The sequence below is a fragment of the Electrophorus electricus genome, chromosome 7 (genome assembly GCF_013358815.1).
Source record: "Electrophorus electricus isolate fEleEle1 chromosome 7, fEleEle1.pri, whole genome shotgun sequence".
NCBI classification, from domain to species: Eukaryota; Metazoa; Chordata; class Actinopteri; order Gymnotiformes; family Gymnotidae; genus Electrophorus; species Electrophorus electricus.
The window spans coordinates 26936656-26963564 of NC_049541.1; the positions used below are offsets into that span (position 1 = coordinate 26936656).

At 43.1% G+C, this 26909-nt stretch overlaps 1 protein-coding gene across 3 annotated transcripts in view; it reads left to right on the forward strand.

Moving 5' to 3' along the window:
• Nucleotides 1–35: 35 nt before the first annotated feature.
• Nucleotides 36–26909, forward strand: part of ift80 (intraflagellar transport 80 homolog (Chlamydomonas)) — a 51990-nt gene continuing 25116 nt past the window's right edge. For 2 of the 3 annotated variants that reach the window (XM_035528370.1, XM_035528368.1), the window contains exons 1-7: nt 36–990; nt 1104–1325; nt 4482–4592; nt 5460–5528; nt 11648–11757; nt 15037–15126; nt 15616–15753. In XM_035528370.1, the coding sequence (XP_035384263.1) occupies nt 954–990; nt 1104–1325; nt 4482–4592; nt 5460–5528; nt 11648–11757; nt 15037–15126; nt 15616–15753 (777 nt within the window). In that variant the 5' untranslated portion in view covers nt 36–953. The remainder of the gene's footprint in view (nt 991–1103; nt 1326–4481; nt 4593–5459; nt 5529–11647; nt 11758–15036; nt 15127–15615; nt 15754–26909) is intronic. The other variant, XM_035528369.1, reaches the window with a different exon arrangement.

Below are 26909 nucleotides of genomic sequence, written 5' to 3' on the forward strand. Positions count from 1 at the left end.
GTGGCGAGACTCGCCTTAGCGGCAGTGATAAAAACGCAACGTGTCTAATTTGTTCCTAATATGTCGCGGTTTTATCTTTAGATTTGAGTCCAATGTAATTAGATAAAGGTTGTACTTGATGAATGCAAATTCAAATAAGTCGTGTCTGAAGGTTTACTTAGACTGGAGCGCAGAACTGGTCACTTGTGGAGGATGTTATTGCTCAACGTGTGTACGGTACATTAAAATGCGTGTGTGCATAAATCAAACAATCCGTAATGTGGGTTTCGCTTCTGAAGCACCGTATTAAAACGCGCGCTTGGTGCCGGGACACTCACGCGGTCTGAGATCGCGAGACAAACGTCGACGTGCATACGTCAAACAGCGTGCATGGAAGGAACAGACGCGCGAGGGTTAGCTAGCTAGCTAGTACCAAAGGTTATCTGTGTGGGAAAAGTGCTCGTTTTCCCATATACGCAACATGCGAACCTCTGCTTCAATTTAGGTTAGCGTTTGCACTTCGGTTTATTATCTTCTGAATGCTAAATTGCTTGCTTCCACACGTTAGTTAGCATGTAGCTAGCACGTAGGCTCACTAGTTACCTAGTCAACGCGTTACCGTAGCAACGCCAGTTAGTTCGCTGTTAGCTAGCTAGCTACTGAAAAGGAGTTTTACTGTGTCGCATTCTGCTTTTGGATCTGCCGATTTTTACTTTTTTGTTGTGGCGGAAGGCTGAAGACAGCCACGACGTAGTAAGACTGCATCCAAGTCTAAAACGTACGTAAAAAGTTATAAAGCAGCTAACATTGGCTAACTGAACAGTACAGGGTTAGCTGCGGTAATATAAGACATCCGATGGACTGGTACTTCGTTTTTCAACAATAAACCTCGTAAGCTGCGACGCTTGCTTGAATTCGTCTGCTTGCGTGATTCTCCACTAGATTTGGATTTTCGTCAACGGTAAAGCTACAAAATGAGATTCAAAACCTCTCTGTTAAAGGAGCCCAAGCATATCCTTTCCCTCTCAGCTAGCGTAGTTGCTTGAGTCTAGTTAAAAACCTAGAATCTAGTTAAAAACTAGTGAAAAGGACCTTTATAGATGTTCACCTTAACATTTGTGTACATAGAGAACTGGTGAGCTGTGTAGGCTGGGCCTCAGCAGATGAGCTGTTCTCTTGTAGTGAAGACCATCAGATATTAAAGTGGAATCTGCTTACACATGAGACCAGTGTTGTGGTGAAGCTACAGGATGACATCTTCCCCACTGAGCTCCACTGGTTTCCCAAGGCCGCCAGTGGGAAGAAGCAAGCCATGGCAGAGAACTTTGTACTCACCAGCACAGATGGTAATCTTCTGCTAGCTTTTCTAAGCATGCCGTCTCACGTTTGTTGTCTTTACTACTTTCTTTGTCTCACTGCGTGTCCTGACACTAATCACCTTTTCTCTATGGCCTTGTTAATCCTTTTCACAGTGTCATCAGTTAGGGTATCAAATGGGTAGTGATGTGGTCACGTACCTGTGATGCACTTTTTTAAAATTCTATCTCTGACATCTTTGTATCTACAATTGGGCACCACCAATCAGGGCTGTTTGTCACAGTCAGTTGTCTTATTAACAATAGCATTGGTTCCAACCATGAACTATGCAAGAACATGTTTATGCATTGTATCCCTTACTTCCACTTTGGAACTGAGCAATGTATGGTCAGTAGTATTCACCATAAACATTGTAAATTTGTGTCTAGGACATAACCCTACTTGTACAACAATATTATGTCAAATGCCAGTATTTTGCAAAAAAGAAGAAAAAAAGCAGTGACAAGTCTCTTTAGTTATTTTAGATTACTTCAACAGACAATGCACAAAGGTATTCATAAACTGCTGTGAAATACTGTAAATAGATAACCTATAGGCAGCAGAACTTAAGCATGCCTGCTGATTTAGTCCCTGTGATTTTCTTAAGTGAAATTTGTCAACATCTGTCCTAGTGACCCATTGTGCTGCACATCTTAAAAATGAGTTTAAAAAGGAACTTGAATCTGAAACTGCAGGACAGTGTGGTTCCCAGCACTGGAGCTGAGTGTTCATGGCCTTGGCAATATTAGCTAGACTGAAACAGAACTGAAACAGCATCTAAGCAGGTGAAATGTGAACAGTATGAACCCTAATGTTATCACCTGTAGATGACATTCAGCGGGATGAGGAACTCAGTCTGCTGACCACCCTTATGCATCAATTAGTGTTTTCCTGCTCTTCCTACACTTTGATCCAACTTGATAATTAACTGGCTAGTGATGATGTATCTTTCCATGTCCATGTTTTGCCAAGCTTTTATTTGTACATAGAAATTGGTGGACTAAGTTGTTGACTTGTGCTGTAATGTTGTATGTATGTATGTAAACGTGTACACACACATGTATGGTTTTGAGATTTTTACTTTGTGCTATGTGCATCTAACTCCTTTTGACCTCTTCATCTCATGCACTTATCACATGAAGACATGGAGCAGAGACGCATGGCCATGGCGAGCTACGTGTGCTCACCACACTAATGGCAGTGTAGAGTTGCATAAACACACCCACAGACTGAGGCAGTAATTTAGTCTGGCAGTCCCCTGTTGCGATGAAAACCCTATTCAGTCTGTGGACTTGCTCTCACCCCTCTGCACGGAGGCTCCTGTGCTGACTGTCTACTGGACGCTTCTGTGTTTTTACTCAGTGGCTCTGTCATTCCATTGCGAGATGCCTTCAATTTACTCAAGGCTCTTAAAGTTGAGGAAGGATTATTCATACATTTGTTCCTGCTTGTTTACCTCTAGCCACCGGCAGCCTGACTTTGTGGCTATATTGAAGTCAGACACCTCGGTACCGTTTGCTGCACACGTGATTTGCGATATTGAGAGTTTTGACCCACTCTTTGTTTTTGATATCGAGCCATTTTATCGCAGTACATGCCTCTCGTGTGATGGAAAGTTGCACACCTACCTTAGTTCTCAAATGTCACATCTCCTGGCTTCTGCATTCTCAAATGGTTAAAAGAAACCACAGATGTTTAACTTTTTTGGTGGGTGGGGGGAAAAAACACACAGTAACTTTAGTGGTTCACTCTTGCCCCAGTCTGTGTGGGCCTCTGTGCAGATACATGTCTAACCTGGGCATGGCGCTCTCTGTTGATAGACTGTGCTTACCACTGAATATGACCCAGATATGGGGCCTCCCCAAAGTAATTGTTAAAAAATTGACCCCTCCTTTTATTTCTGTTTATTTATTTATTTATTTATTTTATTGTGTGTGAGTGTGATTGTTTTTAACATAGCTTTCATGTTTGTTCACTCACTACCTGCTTTTCTGGGTTGGCGACATTCATATTGTTTGGCGATCCAAATACAGCATTGGGAGAGAGCAGCAGCTTGCTGATTTGCAGTTTTAGGCAACCAGAAATTACATAGAACATTCAGAATTTTTTAATATGAATCGCCACAAAGTATATGGTTGGCTAGTGTCTTTGATAACTGTCTCCATGTCTGATTGGCCTCTGTCTCCAGCATGAGGAAGGCTGGTCTAATCTGAGCAGCAGACATCCTGGTTTTGCTCTTCTATTTTGTGTTAAACATTTTACTAAAGGTACCGATGTCGGTGCATTTTTTAGACTGAAAGTCAAGTCTACCCACTGTCTATCTATTCAGGCAGATAATAACATTGCAGCACCTTATACAGTAGACCTTACAAGAAAAAGTCAAACTAGTTTGTGGGAATTTGCTTCTTCTCATTGAGCAACATTACTACTCAAAATCTGAGTGGATGCACTAATGTCTTGTACTTAAATGGTGGTAATATGTGTGAGTGGTTTGATTTCAATACGTTACTCCATGTTGCATTTATCAGGATCTACACGCAAGGAAGACCCTGCTTATCTGGTTCTGTAACATTGTATACTTCAGCTAAAAATGAGCCGAGCTATAAAAATGATAACTTTCCCTTCTTACCTATGCTGTTCATCTGCTGTAAGAGGAGCCTCTATAGAACTTGTACTGAATCTCATTAATTAATATGAAGTTACTATATTTGCTACTAGATACAAGCCTACAGATTATAAGTGATATTGATGTCCTGTGATGCAGTCCTTAAACTAGATATGCATGACAGTTAGCATCTGTTTCCAGATATGTGCCAAATGTAGCTTGCAGTACTGTGACTTAGTTGCTTTTATGTATACCACATAAAATTACACACTTTGTAAATGTTTAGCATGTATTGTGTATTATAGTTTGCCATTTAAAACATTATTTTCTGTTTAAATTTAGCCAACATGTGTATTGTCCTATCATAGAATTTATAATATTAGAGTGATTTTTGCAGTTTGGAAATGTTCTATCTTACACAGTTTGTCATGTTGTGGATTAAGATGGAATTGTCTTTAAATAACAAAGAAAACAAAAATTAAACAATAATTGTGGTTGTGACATTATTTAAATGCTTCATCAGTTTAATTTAATTCTTTAGGTAAATTCCATTTTATCTCTAAGACGGGGCGCATTGAAAAGAGTTTAGAGGCTCACCGTGGAGCTGTGCTAGCTGGCCGCTGGAACTACGATGGAACTGCTCTCATCACAGGTCAGCCTTGGTGACACCTGTTCAGCCAGTACTATTGCAATGTATGGAATTCTTTTAGTATAATGATAGATATTTGTCTGTTTTTTATGTATGTAAGAGACAGGAAAGTCTCTAGGAGATCTCAGGTAAACTTATTAATTTTTGTGTAGTCTTTGGTTTGAGTTTATGTGACTTATGTGTTTGGATGAGAATAAGTGTCCAAATATCAAAACCTGTTGAATACTTAAATACTTTTTTTTTTTTTTTATATATATGTACCGCCATAAATTCAATAATGCATATACTTGGCATCTGTGCCCTTGACATGTCTTGTTGACTTGAATCTCTGTCCATTTAAAACAAAATTATTCATAGATCTTAAAACAGCACAGTTCTTTCACTATTGTGTATAGTATGTAAAACAACTCATTTTTAAACCTAAGTGGATATTTACAACTGGGTACTGCATAAATAATTGTTGAGGGATGAGAGAGTGTGAAATGTATTTTCAGTAAGTCCCTTCAGTTTTCATAATCGAACTACTTTGGACCTTAAGTATACATGACCGTGCTGATGACTATGAGGTTCATTTTGAGAACATTTTCTTGGTCTTTGCACCATGTTCAAACAAAAACTTGAAACCACAGACAGTGTAGGTGTTGAGTATGTCAAGTTGCTTTTTGCTTTTTCTTTCATCTTTTCTCTGTCCTTTTTAAACTCCTGAACATGTGTGCATATGACTTATGATGGATGTCCATAAGTACATAACAAATCTGAAACAATATACAAGTCACTGTAACAACTGCAAATTTTCATGTGAATGTTTAAACTAATGTTCATTGTTCTGTATATCCATTAATTATTTGGTTTCACTTGGACTTTCTTTAGCTGGGGAGGATGGTCAAATCAAGATCTGGTCTAAAAGTGGGATGCTGAGGTCCACTTTGGCCCAACAAGGTATGAACTAAACAATACAAATTTTTATCATTGTCATTTATTGTTCAGCATCTGCATATATTGTCATTGTGTTTGAACTCCAAGACTAGTCAGACAAGCAACAAAAGTAGCTTGTCATTTCGTAGCCTTCCCATTTTCAAAGTGTGTTGATGTTGTACACTCTAATGGACATTAAGTCTTTGTGATACTCATGTTGTAATACACCAGCTGTAAATCATTACTGATGACTATGCTGTCAATTACTGCTGAATTAGAACTGCAATAGATCTGTACTTTGAGTCCATCTATATAAATAAATAATATATAGATAAAATGATGATATTCTGGAGACGTGAAAGCAACGTGCAGTGTTGGGTTTCAGGATCACCCCAATATCAGCATACATCATGTCACCAGAGAAGGAAGAATGGGCTGAGATTTCTGACTCAAGTAACATGTGTTAATACAGGTCCTATGCTCCTAGCTCGGTTCCGTTGGTCTGGACCGAAGCACAAAATGATGCATTGTTGCTTTTTAGTAATAGTTCGCTTAGTGTTCACATGATGCCATCAAACCAAAACTTGTAAAACAAAACTCCTAGATGTGTCACATCCTGATTGAACAGCTTTTATGACACGTTTTGCAACAATAGCTATGATAATGCCAAGCAAACTGCAACAATGCTCTACATTTATGGAAGCCGTTTTAAAATGTAACAATCATTTTAACCAGTCGGATTTAGGAAAATCAGGGTTGCCAGATTACTTCAATGATTTCCAGCCAAGGTAATGTTCAGAACAAAAGTATCTGATGTCTTGCCTTTACAGATGAGTAAATTATAAAAAAGTTAAGGTGTTTGATCATTGTTCTATGTGTATGTTATTTCTGTTATTTACAGATTCTTTTTTCAAAGTATTTTATCTATTTTTATGACATGTATTACGTTGTGTATATTATGTATATTCCATAATCTATAAATGTGTATTATATATGGTTTACCTTTGCAGGCTACGCATGATGGCAAGAGTGAGTAGGTGTTCATGGCTTTAGGTTAGGCTCACCTTTCCATTCATGAGCAGTATGTAGTAAAATCAAGTAGTTTTACTGGCTACTTGTACTGGTCCGGAAAAAAGATTTCTATAAAACCGTTAACTTGTTAATCATTATACATCGTACAAATTGAGGTTTCTTTGTTGTAGTTGCAGGAAGTCCTACGAGCAATGCATTATAGTAGTTGTTGAGGAAAAAGAAACCCAAAACAAAAACATAGATCTATTTCTTAGCATCTTACAGATGGAGAAAGGGTCTCCTTAAAGCATTTTCCCATACTACACTGGGCTAAATGTGCTTGTGGGGTTTGTGTGTGTGGGGTGGTATATTTATCAGTTCAAAACTGAGGAAGTGCTAGCAAAATGTATAACGGAGGCAAAACATCGCGAGAAATTCCTCTGCTGCAGGAAGTTCATACTGAGTACTTTTTGCCTTTTTTCTGTATAGATATGCTCGTTAGTGTCGTTAGACTAAACGTTAAGGAGCTGTTTTACATCCTCATTGTTCCATGGTTGCCTTCTGCTCATGTTCTCAGGCCTCCATCCTTTTAACATGCCATCTCCACCTTCCACTGACAACTCGGAAGGGCGTAGCACCTACGTCACACAAGTGGCTACTTCCAGTATGAGGGGAGGACGAGGAGTGGGTTTTTCAATCAGAATGCATTTGCCTTTGGCAGTAAACACAAACGTGTTTCATCAAGTTTATTTCTTTGGTTAGATAAATATTTAAAAATTAAATCTGCAGCCAGATTATAAGATAGCCAGATGGAGTAGGTTTCTACAGAAAGTGCTATTTGTACACACACACACACACACACACACACACACACACACACACACACACATATAAAATGTATGTGTCTAGTATATTTTTTAATTTTAAAGCATTGTGGAGATTTTTTTTCAATTTGGCTTACACTTATAAATGGCTTTGTTTGTCAACGTCGTAGCAATGTTTTCTGGGCAATCACTTCATTTCAGTTATTACATAGTAGTAATCTCTGCCCCACATGCTGTGCCCACACATAGATGGATAGTTTGAGATGTATAGTGCACTAACCTGGCCACACCATCAGGATTCTGCCAGATGCATTCTAATTGGCTCTCTGCACTTCAGTGTATATGCTTTTCCATGCATTATTTGTACTAGTATGACATAAATTAAAGGTTTTGTTGTTCAAGCCAAATTTAGCCTTGGTGAACAGTTGCATATAGTGAGGTAAAAAGATGCTTTTGGACCAATATATATGTTGTGGACTGAAAAAGGTATAATATCATTAAAAGTGATTCAAGAGTTTTGCTTAAAGCATTTAGTAATAAGGCAGACAGACAATATTGCTTATTTGCTGACAGAAAAACACATGCATCACTCACAAAAAACATACATAACTCACGTAATGAAAGTTACTCAAACTACCATTAACAGGGTATCATCTGCAATATTTTATATAGTAAGTAGCTGTTTATTATTAAGTATAACTGTATAGGGCCAACTCCAGCTCAAACAGCTGTTTTGCTTATATTGAGCTGACCACTGAAGGGTTGTTAATGGAGTGGATTTATGGGAGAATAGCTGTCTTATAAAATTATTATTATTACATTTGCTGTTTATAATATCAGCCCAATTAAGAGAGATTACATGGTTCTTTAAAGAATAAGAAAAAACTCTTTTGTAACTTTGTGATTACCTTTAAGCAAAGAGAGAAGACTATCAGGGCTAGTCAAATATTTTCTTAGTCAGTATTTCAGTGGATGATACCAAATTTGTTGCAAAAGTAAGAGTGTGTAATAAGAGGAATCCTCATCCAGTAGCTGGTGAATCAACAAAATGTTATTAAACCACAAATGTGAGAATAGTCATCTTCCCTTATAGGTGATGTGCTAATTGTTCCAAAGTAGGACTGAAGGAATGAAAAATTGTTTGTAAATTATTAACCAATTTCACAAAGCTTGGCTGTGACAAGCTGGTGGTTTTATGTTAGTTTATTAATATTGTAAGGGCATATAAGCAAAAATTTCAGTCCACCAACAAGAGAAAATCCTGTTTAAGATTCCATATACCAGCAGGATTTTAGAAGAGTCTTCTAATCAAGCTAATTTTAATAGTTTGACTGAGGGTGGTAAAGTCCACAACATTCAGTCCACCATCTGCGATTCTATTTTTAACACGTCATTCCTTATTTTGTGAGATTTGTTTCTCCAAATTAAATGTAACTTAATTTTGTCTAATTGTACAATAACTTGTATATGTGCTTCTGGAGAGTGCCATTGCTTTGCTCAATAGGACACAACCTTAGCTGGTCAAATATCTGCTCAACCAAATGATATTAAATCTTTTCTGTTTATTGTTAAGAATGGGAATATCATTTAAATTGGTCATGCTTCAACATCTTTAATAATTTTGATACCAAGGTAAGAGACTGGAATGTTACATTTGACTGGAATGTTATGTTTGGAGTTCTGTTAACACACAAACTATATGATGTCCCGTGTGCTGTTTATACCATTGTAGAAAGATGCAAGACTAATTAATCCAGTAATGAAATGTCCATAAAATGGTGTCGGGGATTCCTACAAGGGGAGTGGAAGAGGGCATGTGAAATGCTGGTGCTGAAATGGGGCCTTGGTGTTTAGGTGTAGCATCTTATGATGTACTGTGTTTGGTGCGTTTGCTCTGTTTGGTCCATGATGTGTTCATATGAACCGCACCAGAGTTCGTTTTGAAGCGGACTGAAACCAACCTGCTCAAGGGGTTGCGGTCCACTTATTTGATCTGCACCAAAGTTCAAAAGGCAGCATTCAAATGAACCGTATAAACAGCAATTACACCAGGGATCATTTTAATTTAACCAAAGCTATCACGTCTGAATGCACCCATAGTTACTGAGCCCTAGAGGGCCCGTGGATAAAGCTAAAAATTATTTTGAGGGAACAGTTTACAATTCATGTGGACCTATGCCTTTGTTCTTGGCCATGTTTACTTACTTTGTTCCAACAACATACTAAGTCGTTTTCTCACTTTCTTCAAACCACATGCATGTTTTATTGTAATTGTGCAGACTGTAAAAAAAAATGTGAGCACTAGGTTAGTAGATATAAACAGTTTTATTTGTGCTGTGCTTAAGTAGACAAACAGTTCTCCCAAACAGTCTGGTGTTTTTTGGTGTGCTTAACTTTAAGGGGTAATGGACAGAGATAACCTGTTCTCAGGTTTTATTTTTATTTGGGTTTGCATTATGAAGACATTGTAGCTACTCATCATGATTTCTCTTTCAGCAGCATCTCAGTTCTCATGTATGCCACGTGATTCTTTGTGTTGTTTTTTTTTAGTTCGGTTTCCAAGGCAACACCTTTCTCACTTCTCCCCAATTTCCTTGGTTGTCTTTGTTTTTGTAAAGGTATGTCTCCTGTGCATGTTTAGGGTTTTAACTCCTGTGCACCACAGTTGTAGTGGTTTGTTTTTGTTTTTTGTTTTCTACTTTTTAATAAATTGTGTTTGCTATGTCCTTATTTGAGATCGGTTCTTCGGTCGCGTGAGATGCAAGTGCACATTCAGTTTGTTGGCGGATCAGTTCTGATCAGCTTTGAAAGCTCGTTACTGGATAATGTGATGTATAGTAATATTATGTATATTTTTTTCTGTCCTGTCACATTTACAGTATAAATGCATTTTAACTAACATTAAAGGTAAAAGATCTGTTTTGTTTGTTTTTTTGTTTTGTTTTTTCTGAATTGTACCTGAGTATGAGTAAAGCCTACCTCACTCCAGCTGCATGATTTAAGATGACGGTCATCTCCAACATTACGCATTAGCTCTGAACTAGTGCTAGACTGTTAGGGTATCATGTTGGGTCCTGTCAGAAAGTGCATAAACGTGCCAGTTCCATTTTATTAAAAGCGCCATAAAGTTTCAAAGGTTTTTTGGAGAGGATTTTTATAAAATGGCATAAAATGATGTTTAATTATATAGTCCTCAGCCCAGTTAACATGTACATATGTTTCACTTACCAATTGTTTCATTGTGGCACTGAAATCTTAAATACACTTAATCTAATTCATTACAAGTTTCTGGAAATTTCCTTTACTGCCATTTGAAGTTGCATTTTTCAGAAAGACCTATGATACACACAGAGGCCAGACGAGGATGCTGTTGAATTTGTCCTCCTGCCAGGGGACAGTAACCTTTTGTCTCACAAGGGTCTTTTTGGAGAGAACTATTTTTAATCGCCCAGATTGGCCTTTTAATGAGAAATTTATGCATATGAACATAAAATCCTGTTCAGTGCCCAACATATAATAGGTTTTCATTTACTCAATGCACTAATCAGTTTCTCAGATTTTCTCAGTTTCCAAGTTTCTCCCTCTTATTCTTTTTTGCTCTCACACTTTATTTCTTATTCCATCTGTTTTTCTCTTCTCAACTCTGACTCTGTCTTTCCTTTTCTCTTGTTGCGGGAGGAGTCTCAGGTACGGCCCGGGGGCCGTCGGTGGGCTTGAAGAGTGGTGCTGTAAGCATGACCCATTTGGGGGTGGGGGGTTGGAGAGAGAACTCATCACAGCCCACCTCCAGTGCCTTCTGGCAGCCCAACACCATGTGACCTCTTGGCATTTGTGAGAAACCACAAGCACCTGGAGCAGGGTTAAATGTCAGTCTGTCTCTCTCACACACACACACACACACACACACACACACACACACGTGTGCACATATCTTTGCTCCAGCCAGGTTTCTCTTGCTCAGTTGCCTTTCTTCGTGTGGCGTGCTCTGATGTGTGCAGGGTTTTGCTCTGCTCTTTGCAATCCTCCGGGCTACGCAAGCTGTGAAGTTTGGGCTGCATGAGAGAAGTGCTCCGTCTATAACTCCTGTCATGCTGACACCTTTTCTGTCTTTGTAAAATAAAATGGAACGTTACAAACGACAGCTCACACCAAGTGCTCTGCCCCTTCTTTGTCATATAGTCCATGTTCTGTTGGTTATAAACTGTCAGTGTTCATGTTGATTACCTGTGATGATGTGTTTTATAACATCCAAAGTGATGAATCACTGCATCATGCTCCTTCTCTCCCTCCCCCTCTCTCTCTCTGCAGCTTCTCCTGTGTACTCTGTGGCTTGGGGCCCAGACTCGGACAGGGTTCTCTACACACTTGGCCGGCAGCTTGTCATCAAGCCGTTGCAGCCCGGCTCTAAAGTGTTGCAGGTAAGACGCCAAAGCACATGCTGAAGCTGCGGCCTCCTCTTCGTAGAAGACACTGTCTCACGAGCTCGTCTCTGCAGAAGACACTCTCAGTCTCATGAGCTCTTCTCTGCAGAAGACACTCTCAGTCTCATGAGCTCTTCTCACAAAACACTCTCAGTCTTGCGAGCTCAAGTACATCACCGCAGCAGGCGCTCTCGATCTCATGAGTTCATCTCTGCAAAACACGCTTTCAGTCTCGATTCTCTCTGAAGAGCAAGTGTTTGGGCGTATAGCTATCATCTTGTAAGCACATTGGTAAATTAAACACTTACGAAACCAAGTGAGGAGATCAGGAAGAAAAAAAAATTGTCAGCCAAGAAAAGGTCTTGGGATAGTGGAGTGCTTATGTAGCCAGTATGATTTAAATCGTTAAGATGATGTAATTAGAATCCTGGATTAAAACAGTCTGTGTTGTTGGAGAATGGTGTGTTGCAGGTAGTGTGGCATAGCGACCCTTTGTTGTCCAGTAACTGCTAAGGACCAAATTCAGTTCACTGCATGTTTTTCACCTGATCCCCATCTTAATTAGCCTACACGACAGATGCTGGATTTGCTAGTATAATAACATAATTGCTCTTATACCCATAGTATGTTGTACTGGCAGGCTCAATTTGATTATATGAATAGCTGTCCTGGGTAGACCTTAACGTTCCCCTTAAAAAGGTTGACTCGACTGTATGTGTGTGTGTGTGTGAGAGTGTGTGTGTGTGTGTGTGTGTGTGTGTGTGTGTGTGTGTGTGTTTATTGTTGTACTGGGCGCTGAACTGCTGCAGGGACCTTGTGTAAACAGGCCTGGGTTTATCGAGAGCTCCCCTAGCCCAGCCCACCCTGAGCAACAGCTGTGAGTGTGTAGCCCCTGCTCCCCCTGTGTGACCCCATGACCCTGCGCTCCCTGGCTCACCTCAGCCCGGGGGAAGCCCAGCGCCAGGCAGCCCACGGGGCGCCAGGGGCACCCAGCACTAACACACCAGCTCCCAGTCCCAAGAGCCATGCTTTAGAAAGTATCATTAGGATAATTCACAGCACTCAAGGGCACTGTGGATGGTCATGTTTGATATGTTAAAGGTCTGTGTTTCTGCGGGGGTGTGTGAAAGAGACAGCGAGAGAGATTGAGATTGTGTGGATGGGGGTGTATGATTGTGATTTAGTGTTGGGGTGTGCGCGTTCATGGGTGCATGCACACTGCATTATGCTGTTGTGCATGTGACAGGAGAGCCCAGCATGAGTTTCCCTGTCTCGTCCTGCTTGTGACTACATTCTGCGCTCATCCAGTAAGCACAATAATATGAACTGAGCAATTTTACTGAGTATTATTGAAGACCTGTCTCCAATATGACACCAAGCAGGAGGGGCTGGAAGTGGCCTCCGAGCCACTAAAGTGGGGAGCAACCTTCCTTGCCGTGGCCAGCGAACACATTGCCCTGTTTTCAGTTACTACAAGTCGCAACAATGACCATAAGAGAACAGGCTGGCAGGTCTGTCAGCTGTCCAGCACATGTCCTGCCAAGCCCTGCCTCTCCCTGTTCTTATTGTACCGCTGCCCTTCAGCTCTCCTTACTCATGTCTCTCGCCATCACTCACTCTACTCAAACTATGTTGTATCGTTAGGATATCAGCGGAAGAACATTTTTAAGGAAGTCGATCCGATATCGTCAAAAATCCATCCTGAAAATTGTACAGCGGTGCACTGCAGGTCACGTGATTACAGCCAGGTTAGTTTGAACTGGTCACGTGATTGAACCAATTAAAACTATATGTATATACAGGCTATTGGGGGGACAGGTTATCTACCTTCTAGGTAGAACATTAACTGAGACAGTATAGCATGACCTGGCACTGTTCACTGTCAACTATCCATGACTAACTATGATTTATTTATGAATCCATTTAAAAAACAAACAATGTTTCCAGTTTGGCCATGAAGTAAGGAAAATTCAAGGTCTGGGAAAAGGAGGAAAGAACAACAGAAACAACAGAGAGGAGAAACAGTGTGACCCAATGAAGCGCTCTCCTCTAAACGTATGAAGTTAATTACTTTATGGCTTTAGTACACTCAAACCGCATGAAAACGCAGAAGAGATGCTGACTGAGTTTTAAATAAGACGGAGTTAACTTCAACTAACTGTCCATGTTTTTTGGGTTTTTTTTGGCAAGAAAGAATAGGAATCTTGTAATCATTATCAGATTAAGTTTTCTATTGGTTTTATACAGAGGCTGAAGAGAAGAGGAACTTGTAGTATAGGTAGACCCTCTCTGTCTGCTCACTTGGTGCCTTGTGAGTGTGTGTGTGTGGGGGGGTGTAGCAGGTAAAAAAGCAATTTACCACTGACATTCACACGAAGAAGAATTACAGGGTCAATATTAAGTTGATGTGCAATTACAGGAGTCAATGAATGAGGCGTACATACTGAGCAGAGTGAGCTGAGAACCAAGCAGGTGAAGACCAAGGCAATAAATATCATCTTACTAAGAGAGACACTGCATGGTGTTGAAAAGAAAAAAAGTAAATGCTTTAGTGTTTTTATAACTTTTTTATTATATTAAGTTTTACCCAAAAACAAATGAACTACAGCTCCACATTTCTTTTCAATGAACAAATATTGTATCGATTTTGGGCAATATTCAGTTGCAAGATTATGGTATCGGACCGGTACAGAGAAGTTGGTATTGAGACATCTCTACCTGACAGACCTAACAGCACTAGAGTGCGTATGGTCCGAGGTGTGGATTATTTCCCCCCTACTGCAGTATGTGCTCTTTTCCCAGTTAGTTCAGTGCTGAAATGTTTGATTTTTATTTGTACAAGGAAAACCCTTCATTCGTCTTTCCATGCAGACGATAGAAACCTGCTGACACAAAGAGAAAAAGCAGTTCGGTAGCAAAGGACGATTCAGCAGTAGTGTACTTCAGCCACACAGAGTTGAAGCTTCGTTGTTTACACCATGCCAGTTCCCAGCCCTGCTTGTCTGGCATGTGCCTGTTCGGACCATGCCGCTTGCCATAACGCTAAACTGTATACGTCATATTGGCCAGGCTGAAGCCACTCCTCCCATAAAGAGGTTATTCCACCATTCTTAGTGTTTGCAGTATTGTGGTGAGCTCCTTCAAGCCCTTGGACGTGTGGCTTTGTCCCGATCCCACGGGCGACTGCTGCTGCTTTGAGACAGTGTGAGCTATGCTTGTCACTGATGTGAGCAGTAAAGAGCACCTTTTCTCCTTAAAACACCCCCCCCGCTGCAGTGGAAAGCTCATGATGGCATTATTCTGAAGGTGGACTGGAACTCGGTCAACGATTTGATTTTGTCTGGAGGTGAAGACTGCAAATACAAGGTAGGCGACTCACATGAACCCTCACATGCGCTGCACACCACACAGCTAGTGGCATGTGAACATTCATTTACATTTGCATTTATGGCATTTGGGCATGTAAGTAGCTTTATATTCATGTGTCAGCAAAAATGTCAGAGCTGAACCTATGGTTCAGGTCAGACTGCAGGTTTGTTTGTTTGTTTGTGTGTCATCATGCCCCATGCCCCTTGGTCACATGTCTGTCATCACATGATCATAGCATCTTTGCTTGTGTTCCTTAAGTTAGCGCATGCACTCCTGTATTAGTTTATAAAGAGAGCATAGTGATATGGATCAGTTTGTGCCTCATTAGACAGGTAGAACCTAGCTTGACCTCCCGATTATGCCATTAAACATGGAATTGTATTAGTCTGTCTCTCTCTCTCTCTCCCCCTCTCTCTCCCTCTCCCTCTCTCTCTCTCTCTCTCTCTCTCTCTCTCTCTCTCTCTCTCCCCCTCTCTCTCCCTGCAGGTGTGGGACAGTTATGGGCGACTGCTTTACACCTCCTCCCCCAACGACTATCCTGTCACCTCGGTGGCCTGGTCACCTGATGGGGAGGTGTTTGCCATAGGATCCTTCAACACCCTCCGACTGTGTGACAAGACTGGGGTAAGAAAATCTACAGGCACATACTAGCACATTTATAGTCAGGTAGGTTTATCCTAATATACTAATCCCCATATCCTAATCAACTTTTTAAAATCATCTGTTGCAGTGTTTGACGGGGGGCCCTTGTTTTTTATGAGAAAAAAATATCTTAAATTAGTAGTAGTAGTAATCATAATAATAGAATGATGTTTGATATGGAGTTAAGGTCTGTTCCTCAGCACCTTGACTCACTCTGCCAGTGTGCTCTGTTCCTCAGCACCTTGACTCACCCTGCCAGTGTGCTCTGTTCCTCAGCGCCCTCACTCACTCTGCCAGTGTGCTCTGTTCCTTAGCGCCCTCACTCACTCTGCCAGTGTGCTCTGTTCCTCAGCGCCCTCACTCACTCTGCCAGTGTGCTCTGTTCCTCAGCGCCCTCACTCACTCTGCCAGTGTGCTCTGTTCCTCAGCGCCCTCACTCACTCTGCCAGTGTGCTCTGTTCCTCAGCACCTTGACTCACCCTGCCAGTGTGCTCTGTTCCTCAGCGCCCTCACTCACTCTGCCAGTGTGCTCTGTTCCTTAGCGCCCTCACTCACTCTGCCAGTGTGCTCTGTTCCTCAGCGCCCTCACTCACTCTGCCAGTGTGCTCTGTTCCTCAGCGCCCTCACTCACTCTGCCAGTGTGCTCTGTTCCTCAGCGCCCTCACTCACTCTGCCAGTGTGCTCTGTTCCTCAGCGCCCTCACTCACTCTGCCAGTGTGCTCTGTTCCTCAGCGCCCTCACTCACTCTGCCAGTGTGCTCTGTTCCTCAGCGCCCTCACTCACTCTGCCAGTGTGCTCTGTTCCTCAGCGCCCTCACTCACTCTGCCAGTGTGCTCTGTTCCTCAGCGCCCTCACTCACTCTGCCAGTGTGCTCTGTTCCTCAGCGCCCTCACTCACTCTGCCAGTGTGCTCTGTTCCTCAGCGCCCTCACTCACTCTGCCAGTGTGCTCTGTTCCTCAGCGCCCTCACTCACTCTGCCAGTGTGCTCTGTTCCTCAGCGCCCTCACTCACTCTGCCAGTGTGCTCTGTTCCTCAGCGCCCTCACTCACTCTGCCAGTGTGCTCTGTTCCTCAGCGCCATGACTCACTCTGCCAGTGTGCTCTGTTCCTCAGCGCTCTGACTCACCCTGCTTTGCTTCATCCTGGGCCACATGGTTTTCAGTGTTTCAATCAATATTGGCAATTTAACCTTTCTAGATGCGAAATTGTATTTTAACATAGTAATTGTTGTTTTATCTAAATCATTAATTTATGTAAATCATCCCAGTTTGATTGGACCAGACTAAATATGCCCCTTACAGTTCCGCCTATAATAGCCATGCTTTTTGAATGACACAAAAGGGCGATCTCCTTGGATAGTCAACAGTGAGCCTTCCTGCTTTGTTTGTCAGTGTTGATAAGGTCATTGGTTAATCCCCATCAGACAGTGCATTCACACTAAATAGGCAGCCCTATTGTTGACTGGCATTCTGGAAGAGCTCTGGTCCCAGTGCGCCAGGTTCACTGGAGACTGATGAGGCACTTTGACACTGGGAGGTGTAACTCTGGCGTCAACTCCCAGCGTTGTCCGGCCTCCTGAGACTGTTGTGTTTTGGTCTGCCTCCTCAAATTCTCAGCAGCGCGAGAGTATCGCGGTGTCGAGTGGGCGGGCTTTGAAGTGGAGAGAAACGCAGAAGAGGAGGAGGAGCACAAAAAACCACGGTGTCGGAGAAATAACAGAAATAAAAGAAGTTCAGAGAAAAGTGCACCCAAAGAGCTTCCAGCCCCCCACTACTGTTCTTTTCTTCACCTCCCACCTCCCTCATATGCTTATCACTATATCACTAGACACACGTGGGCATGCTCATCTGAGCAGGACCAAACCTGAGAACCACTGTTCACAGAGCAGCCCTTACTTACGGCACCTACTGGAAAGCAATACCTGATGGTGCAGAGTTACAGGCTATGGACGTGGCCGTTTTCTTGGCACTGCATGCACGGATGTGAGACGAGTGTTTCGCGTAAATGGCTCTAAGCGCATGTTTTCTTTGTGGACAGTCACTGAGCAAGCGGTTTCCAGTTTGTGTGTTTGGGTGCAGAGTTTAGAGCTTGTGTGTGTGTGTGTGTGTGTGTGTGTGTGTGTGTGTGTGTGTTTCACGAGTGCAGTGGTGAAAGGGTTAAGGATCCTGCGCAGAGTCTGGACGATACTAGTGTGACTAATGTACAGGCGTGTCATTCTGTATGTGCAGGGGTGGAACCTCACACTCCAGCGGGTGAGCCACAACAGAACGCCTGCCACATTTAACCCCTCACCTTCAGCGGGACTCCACTTAGCTGCCTGGGGCAGATACAGCATGTTCTCTCTCTCTCTCTCTCTCTCTCTCCTCTCTCCTCTCTCTCTCCTCTCTCTCTCTCTCTCTCTCACAGGCACACACACGCACACCCCCAACAACCAACCAGACATCAGACCAGTGCTGAGGCCCCTTTCTCCCTTGCTGGCATCTGCAATCATATGGATTTCCATAAATACATTTAGGAGTACACATACACTTTCTCACGAGCTACATAGGGAGCCTCCACAGTATGAGGCTTGATAGTGTGTGTGTGTGTGCGTGCGCGCGCGTGCACCTATATGTCTGTACAGTTGCTTTGACACTGCTGATCCTAACGTCAGTGGCATACTGTGGTAGAACTGGCAAAAAAACAAGCAGTGCCTCAGGTCTGGGGTCCTGAAATCAAGTTCAAGTGTTAAATTAACTTGGAGAATTAAATTTACTCCTGCAGACTTGAATTTGATAGGCTTAAGTGCTTCCTAATGGTGCCCCAAAGGGCGTATGTGTAAATGGCTGAGTGAAGGCGAGACTGTGTTGCGGGGTAAGGTCCCACAGAACAGCTCTGACCTGGTGACCCATCATTCCACCCCTTCACTCTCTGTCTTTCTGCTGTCAGTGTCAAAGATCCTGAACAGTAGAATGGCATGAACATGCTCACTGCTCTGGATGGCAAGCATTTGAGCACTGTGTGTGTGTGTGTGTGTGTGTGTGTGTGTGTGTGTGTGTGTGTGTGTGTGCATGTTTGAAAGAGTGCGAGTCCGCACACAGGCACTTGTGCCCACTAGACAACAGTCTATTTACGAGTGTCTGCAGCTGGCGTCTCGTGTCTGGGCTCTTTCACGATCCCTGACACCGTGTCACCCCTACTAACAAGTGTGACTCATTCTCCATGCTCTTCTGCCTTTCTCTCTCTCTCTCTCTCTCTCTCTCTCTCTCTCTCTCTCTCACGCACACGCACGCTTTGCACACAAGGGCGTGAGTGTGTCTCCTCCCATTGCAGCGTTAAGCTGCGTGCTGTCAGAGCTGGGAACTGGTGCAGGGATTGACCCGCAGGACTCGCTCCCCAGCGACTGTGGTAGTACCCAGGACTCAGCTGTCCCTGAGGCTGGGACTAATCTAGTGCTTGACGTGTCACTAATGCTTCCATACTGACGGATGGTGTCCTTAATGAGTTTGGCCAGACCTGTTTTCTGTTACTCTGCAGTTTGTTGTCAGAGAAGTGAAACTTTGTGTCTTATTTCAGGGACATTGATTTGGGACGTGGTTGTGTGTGTGCGCGTGCGTGCATGCGTGTGTGTATGTGTATGTGTACTTGTGTATGTCTCTATGCGCGTGTGTGCTCGCGTGTGTGTGGTAGTTAATTCCCCTGGGACCTCTGTAGCAGGGAGTGAAACTGTTCCGTATGTTAGCATCTAGCCAACGGCGTGTTGGCACAGTGCGGTTTGCTTTCGAACCGTCCAGCCACACTGGTCTGTGTGAAGTGGAGCTCAGGCAGAGGGCCCGGGAGCACAGCACGGCCCTCAGGGGTCTCATGGGGCCTCCTCGACCCTGGCCCACCACCTCGGCTGTGTCCTGCCATGCTGAATCGCAGCAGTGTGACGTAGCGTTTGTGTAAAAGCTCCACCATCCACTGGGCAGATACGCTTAGACGTTTATAGAGAAGGCCTGTTCATTTCCAGTTTGCTCATTTATTTTACTTTGACTAAAAAGCAGTGTCAAATGTAATAAAAGTCTGTGCTAAATATATGCCCCACTCACACATGCTCATACACTATTACAGAACTGGAAAATCTGTTTCTTTCTCTTCACATACTCACCTCTTTCTGTCTGTCGTCCCCTCCGTCACTCTGTCCTTCACTCTCTCTATCTCTTCTTCCTTGTGTGTGCTCGTTCTCAGAACATCTGCCTCACTCTACATTCTAGATAAGATGTCATAAAATGTCTGTCAAATTTATAGTGCGTGATCGCAGCACATTTCTACAGGAATTAGAGAACCGTTAGCCGACCTGTGGTATCCGTCCTAATTTAGACGTTACTGGGTCCCGCAAATGAGTGAGCCCAGCTGTGATTTACAGCCCCACGCTGGGCTCTTGGCGCTAGCCACCCGGGCTGCCCTCTTCTCTGTACGGCTGCGATTTTTTTCAGTTACAGATAGCCGCCTGTAGCTTTGCTGTAGCCCATAGAGAGCCAACCACTGTGGGGTGGTTGGCTCTCGGTTATCTGGGACTCATCGCCATACGTGTCAGCTGGTGCAGTGGGGGCCACAACGGAGAAAAATCTGTTCTCCAGCCAGATGTTGTGCTCGGGTCCTTCACACTGCCAGTAAGAAAACTGGTCCCAGATCTGTTGTTTGGCCCTGACTTTGGAGTCATTAGTTTGACTAATGTCTACGTCTGCACTTTTTTTCCCCCCAGGTTTTGTTTTTGGCCACTGGTGATTGTCAGAATCTCAGAAGCTCCAGCACTGATCAGGGTGGCGTCTTAAAATAGGGTCCAGCCGGCCCGTCTGTGGCCAAGGACACGCCAGCGGACGCGAGGCGTCTGGGAAGCAGGAGAGCAGTGTGCGCTGTTTGAACTGAGGTCGCTGTCACTGGAGCAAATGAGAGGGTGGGGGTGGGGTAAGGGTGCAAAAAGAGAGAGAGAGAGAGACAAAGATGCAGAGAGGGAGAGAGGGAGAGAGGAAAATCGCTAGTGTAGATTTACGAGTCTTTCTCTCTGGACCTTATCTGTTTTCATCACATGAGAGAGGTTGGCCCCAGCCACACAGATGGAGAAAGCGTCACTATTAAAACGAGGGATCAGCCTGTGGGAAGTGGGGTAGTGTGTGTGAGAATAAGAGAGCGGGAGAGGGCACGACTGTGTGGAAAAACAGCAGATGTGGAGGGGTTGGACAGCACAGAGAAGGAGGGAGAGGGAGGGAGGGAGGGGGGAGGGGGGAGAGTGGCGAAACAAAGAGAGTCCTGAGTCAGCAGCAGTTTTCTCCCCAGGCAACTGGGTTGGGTTCCTCCACTCTGTCTCTCCTCCTCTCCGAGTTAGACTCACATGCGCGCTCGCTCTCTCTCTCTCTCTCTCTCTCTCTCTCTCTCTGTCCCTCTCTCTCCCTCTCTCTCTCTGTCCCTCTCTCGCTCTCTTGCTCTCTCTGTCCCTCTCTCTCGCTCTCTCTGTCCCTCTCTCTCTCCCCCTCTCCCTGTCCCTCTCTCTCTCTCTCCCTCTCTCTCTCTCTCTCTCTCTCTCTCTCTCTCTCTCTCCCTCTCTCTCTCTCTCTCCCTCTCCCTCTCTCTCTCTGTCCCTGCTTCCAGCATTAGTCAGAGAGGGTGAGAGGCAGCCGTGAAAAGGCCGTCCTGGGTCTCTCCATGAAACTTAAGGAAAGTTTTTAATTTGACAGCCCCGGCGTTTGTCAGCCTACACTTTGCGTAAAGAGGCTTTTCTCAGCCAAATGTTTAGTTGTCAGGGATGGTTTTGCTGCACCCACCGCCCTTTTAGCCAAAAGTGCAAACGCTTCCAGCCGTGGACCCCAATGTATTTCTCTCCACAACACGGCTCTGTCCTCCTGAATGAGTTCACGTGGGCCGTTCCTCTTCGGTCAAGCCTGTACACCTATTTATTTTTATAAATCCCCCCCACTCCTCCTTTTAAACACGTCTGGGTGAGGCTACCTATGAAATGTTTTCGAACAAGTGGGCGCATTCTGGCTTTAACGATCGCTACTTCACAGCCAGTTAAAACAGCCAACACACACTTGGCCATAGAACGGCACACCGTGAATATACGAGCCCTCCTGGCACCTTTAAGAGGAGTAACACACACACGCGCGCGCGCACGCGCACACACACACACACACACACACACACACACACACACACACACACACACACACAGGCCAACCAGGTCACAAGAGTCCACATATAGTTTTTGTTTTCTCTCACTCGCCCTCGGCTGTGTGAAAGGCAAATATTAGGTGTTGAGTTACGGCAGTTGTGTCAGTTCACCAGGTGATGTGGCAAAGATGGTGGAAAAGACGAGGAGCAGAAGGCAGACGGTCCGTTTGTATGCTCAGGAACATCGACGGCACGCATGCAGGACCCCCTGGTTCATAGGAATAAACTGATGTAGTGTGTGTGTGTGTACACACTGTTAGGTGAAATATGAATGACTGTGTGGATTTAGAGCTCTTGCTGATGCAGTGGACTTTTACACATCTCTGGAGCATGAGTCTGGGGGTGGGGGGCTGGGCGGGTAGAGGCACACCAGACAGAATGAGCGGAGTGCAGAGCTGGAGCTGTCCACACTGCCCTGTCCCAGGAAAGAAAAAAACACTAGCAGGGCAACTTCTCAGGCTGCACTCTCCACTATAAAAAGTGAAAAAGTGGCATCTCTCATCCTCTCCTCTCCCTCATTCTTTCTTCACTCTCTCTCTCTCTCGCTTTTTCTCATCGTCTCCTCTCCCTCATTCTTTCTTCACTCTGTCTCCCGCTCTCTCTCTCTCTCATCCTCTCCTCTCCCTCATTCTTTCTTCACTCTGTCTCGCTCTCTCTCTCATCCTCTCCTCTCCCTCATTCTTTCTTCACTCTCTCTCTCTCTCGCTTTTTCTCATCGTCTCCTCTCCCTCATTCTTTCTTCACTCTGTCTCCCGCTCTCTCTCTCTCTCATCCTCTCCTCTCCCTCATTCTTTCTTCACTCTGTCTCGCTCTCTCTCTCATCCTCTCCTCTCCCTCATTCTTTCTTCACTCTGTCTCGCTCTCTCTTTCATCCTCTCCTCTCCCTCATTCTTTCTTCACTCTGTCTCGCTCTCTCTCTCTCATCCTCTCCTCTCCCTCATTCTTTCTTCACTCTGTCTCGCTCTCTCTCTCTCATCCTCTCCTCTCCCTCATTCTTTCTTCACTCTGTCTCGCTCTCTCTCTCTCATCCTCTCCTCTCACTCATTCTTTCTTCACTCTGTCTTGCTCTCTCTCTCAATCTCTCTCTCATCCTTTCCTTCTTTCTGTACTGAGAAGGGGGTAGGGCGAGAGGGAGATAAATGACAGCCTCACACACTGGTCTGCCTGGCAGTGTCATTACTCCATGGGCTGTTAAATCAGTACCTTCACAGGCAAGGCAAACATGTCAGAGAGAGAGAGAGGAGGGAGACCTTAAAGACAGAAGCGTTCTAGTGCCTGGGCTAGTGGGACATCGAGGGGTTAAGAGAGTAGGAGCTCAAAAAAAAAAAGCCCACAGCAGGGCACTAGATAGTTGCATGGCCAAGTATTGATGCACCTATTCATCTGAGTAGACTCAAGACCCTGAGAATGGCCATAACATCATTATACAGTCTGTCTAGCTTGATTGCAAAACTGACTGTTTTGATTGTGTTGCTGGGTTTTATGGGTTTTAAACAGCAGCTAATGGAAGTCATGTAGTTTGACTTTTGGTGTATTCCAAAACACTTTGCCCAACTTAAAGGGGACCTATTATACTCATATTCAATGTTCAGAATTGTGTTTTGGGGGCCTACTAGAATACATTTATATGCTTCAAAATTTACAAAAACATTCTTTTTGTCATACTGTATACCTCTCTTCACTCTCTAAAATGCTGTTAAGTCCCTCCCCCTGTCCTGATACACCCAGTTTCCTCTGATTGGTTAGCTCGCCCACTCTGTCCTGTTTGGTCAACCGGCAGAGTCCCAACATGTTCCACCCCTGAGCTGTAAATACCGATGTGTTTGAAATATTAAATCATTAGTGTCCACTGGTTTTCAAGCTGTTAGCTGTCCCACGTATGAACATGGTGTTCTTTGCGGACAGGCAGAACTTGGCATTAAACATTTGTAAAGCATACATGGGGCATTACAAAGCTAAGTGCATTGCGACCATAACATTACAGCTTGTAATCATAAATCCACTGAACACTGTTTTACATACAGTGATTGGAAAAAAAAAATCATCATATTTCAAATAGCGCTGAAATGATTCCTCAAGAAACTCGAGTAACTCAAAATCTTGATTACTAAAAATAATTGATGCAAAGAATTTTAATCCATATATTTATATCCACGACATTCCTATATCCCCTCATGCCTTTTAAGCTATATAAATATTTCTATGCGCCATCGTACATCTATCTAGATAAATACTATGCACGCTAACAACAAAAATGTGTGAGCATACCAGAACAACATTAGTGCAGTGATATTGTATTACTTCTACCATAGAAGGGCTCTTTTAGCTAGCTATTTTACAAAAAGCTAGCTACGTGATATTAAATCACTTCCGTTACGTTTTCTTGTGTTTATTGTCACTCTTGGATCTATGCAGTAGGCATTATAGTAAAGGGACAGGAGTCAGTTGTGTTCCATACAGTTGAATGAATGAACAAATATGAGGAAGTAATAAACTGTACTGTATTGATAAAACTTTTCAAAAACTTTTTCTGCTTTTACACAAACAATGAGGCCCACTGAGTGCACTTTAAAAGTTAGGAAAAGTAGCAAATGGCAAATTACATTTACCTGGTTTATATTTCTAAATGGTTTAACCCAAATTGTTTTATGTTTACGATTCATATAACCAGTGTACCTAGTTAACATTTACTTAGCATTGCCACAGCAGCTTTGTCAAAATAATATTTAATGACTCTTCATTCACAAATGGATGTTCTGCACATATCTTAAAGAACTGACATCACTGACATCACAGATTTACTTTGCTTTTGTTTTTGCATTTCATTTGCATTTTTTATTATTAGTTGCATATATATAATATAGCACCTTTCTCAAACTCAAGTATGCGTTTACACTTTACATTTTAAAATCCAGTATGCAATATGGCAGTTAAATGCAATAAACTGGATTTATTTTTTGACAGATATTATTGCATGCAATTTAAGCAATGAAAATGTTGATGTTTCAATAACAACAAAAAAATAGTATTTTATTTGAAGAGATCTGTCTTACATTCTCATTTGTATATTCACAATTACTATTTATGGAGTAATCACTGCAGCACTCGATTACTAAAATAATCTATAGCTGCAGGTCTAATTTCCAAACAATTTTAAGTAAAAATGGATCTGCAGCTACTTTAAAAAAAAAACACTGCAACACAATAAGAATAGTTGACAAATTAACCTCATTAGCAGAGAAGCCTGCAGCTGACCACTGGGTCTATGGCGTAGCTACAGCCAACAGCTGCACATATGAACACGTATCGTAGCTACCCATCCTTCAGGAGTAAGAGATGCAAAAGTCCAGCATGCACATGCTTTTGAAGCAGGCCTCCCAATTTCAACCACTGTCTTTGTGGTTCTTCCTTTGGCAGAGCTTACAAAGGAAATTTCCCGTGCCTGTACACAGCGTCTTGTTGACATGGCTACAAAACTGAACAAACTCTTCCAGCCTCTAGTACTTGCAGCATGTTGTGTGAGGGCGTGCCAAGCTCGTCAGTAGGCAAGCCATATGGAAAGTGTTGCATCATCATGTAACAAAGAAAATGGCTGAAATTCCAACGAGGTGTTTCAAGCATCTGAGAAAAGTGTGGGGTTTTTTGGGAGAGAGTTAATCAAGCTTCCAGGTATGCTCAGCTTTATAATATGGTAGACCGTTTACATGCACAAAAAAAAACTCAAGTGCTAAAACAAAAAAGAAATACTGGAAACGCATAATGGACCTCCTTTTAAAATGTATGTATGTATGTATGTATGTATGTGTGTATATATATATATATATATATATATATATATATATATATATATATATATATATATATATATATATATATAGTGCTGCGGTTACACGATGCATGCCTTGATTAGGTTGCTATCTGACCACGCCTGACTTCTGCAAGATGGGACTTCAGTGCACTCACCTCCACTTCCGCAAGGATGCCTGCATGGTGTTGACTTTCTCAGCAGAATGCAGACGAATCTTATTCAGGTCATAGAAGGCACCCCTCTCCTCACCTTTAGTGGTGTAATGCTGAGCTGTGGTGTGCCTGCCAAATATCCACCCAGCAGCGCTAAAGTACGTTTCTTAAAGTGCAAATGTGTCTCCATTAAAATGACTTGGACTCCTTGTATGGATGTAATGGAAACCTTAAAAATTAATAACTTGGCAGTGACAGCTGAGTATTGTGTTCCTGATTTTTCAGCGAGACTAAGCGCAGCGTTCATGTGTCTTGCATCTCAGGTGCTGATCTGAGATATTTGTTTTGACTGCAGTGTAACACATGACAAATAGTCCGCTCAGTTATACCAGGCGCCTCTGCTATCACTGGCTTTTTTTTGTATTCATTACTCCTTTGATTCGACTTGACGCTCTTTGGCTTTCGAGCTGGCTCCAGTTTTTATGACTTCTACTTTTTTTTTCCCCCCTCCGTAAGGACTTCTGTAGGCCCCCTGCTAAAAGACAGGCCGGTTTAAAGTTCAGTACCGTGCCTCAACAAATAGAGGTAGCAGAAAGGCAAGGGCAGGGTCAGAGTGCGATGGAAATTCACTGGATATTCTCGCTCTCGGGTAACCTGTTTGACGCGAGGCTGTCTCCTTGAGTAGATGTGGCCAACTCTGTGAAGACGCCTGCGTTTAGTGGCAGGGCTTTCCTATTCTGTGACGGTTAATTACTTAAATATGTATATGAAATGCCCCAGTAATGGTCTGTGCTATTCTGCTTTATACCCTAGTACTGGATCTTAACCATATAAGTCACCAGTGTGCCATACTGTGTCCCTCAGCAGTATTTGACCCCCACAGTAATGGGGTAAGCTAGAGGTCCCACCAAATAAAGCAAATACAGCTCATTTCAGTTACACCCCACCCTCCATTGCCTGCCCTCCAAACTCCCAACACTGACCTGTGCT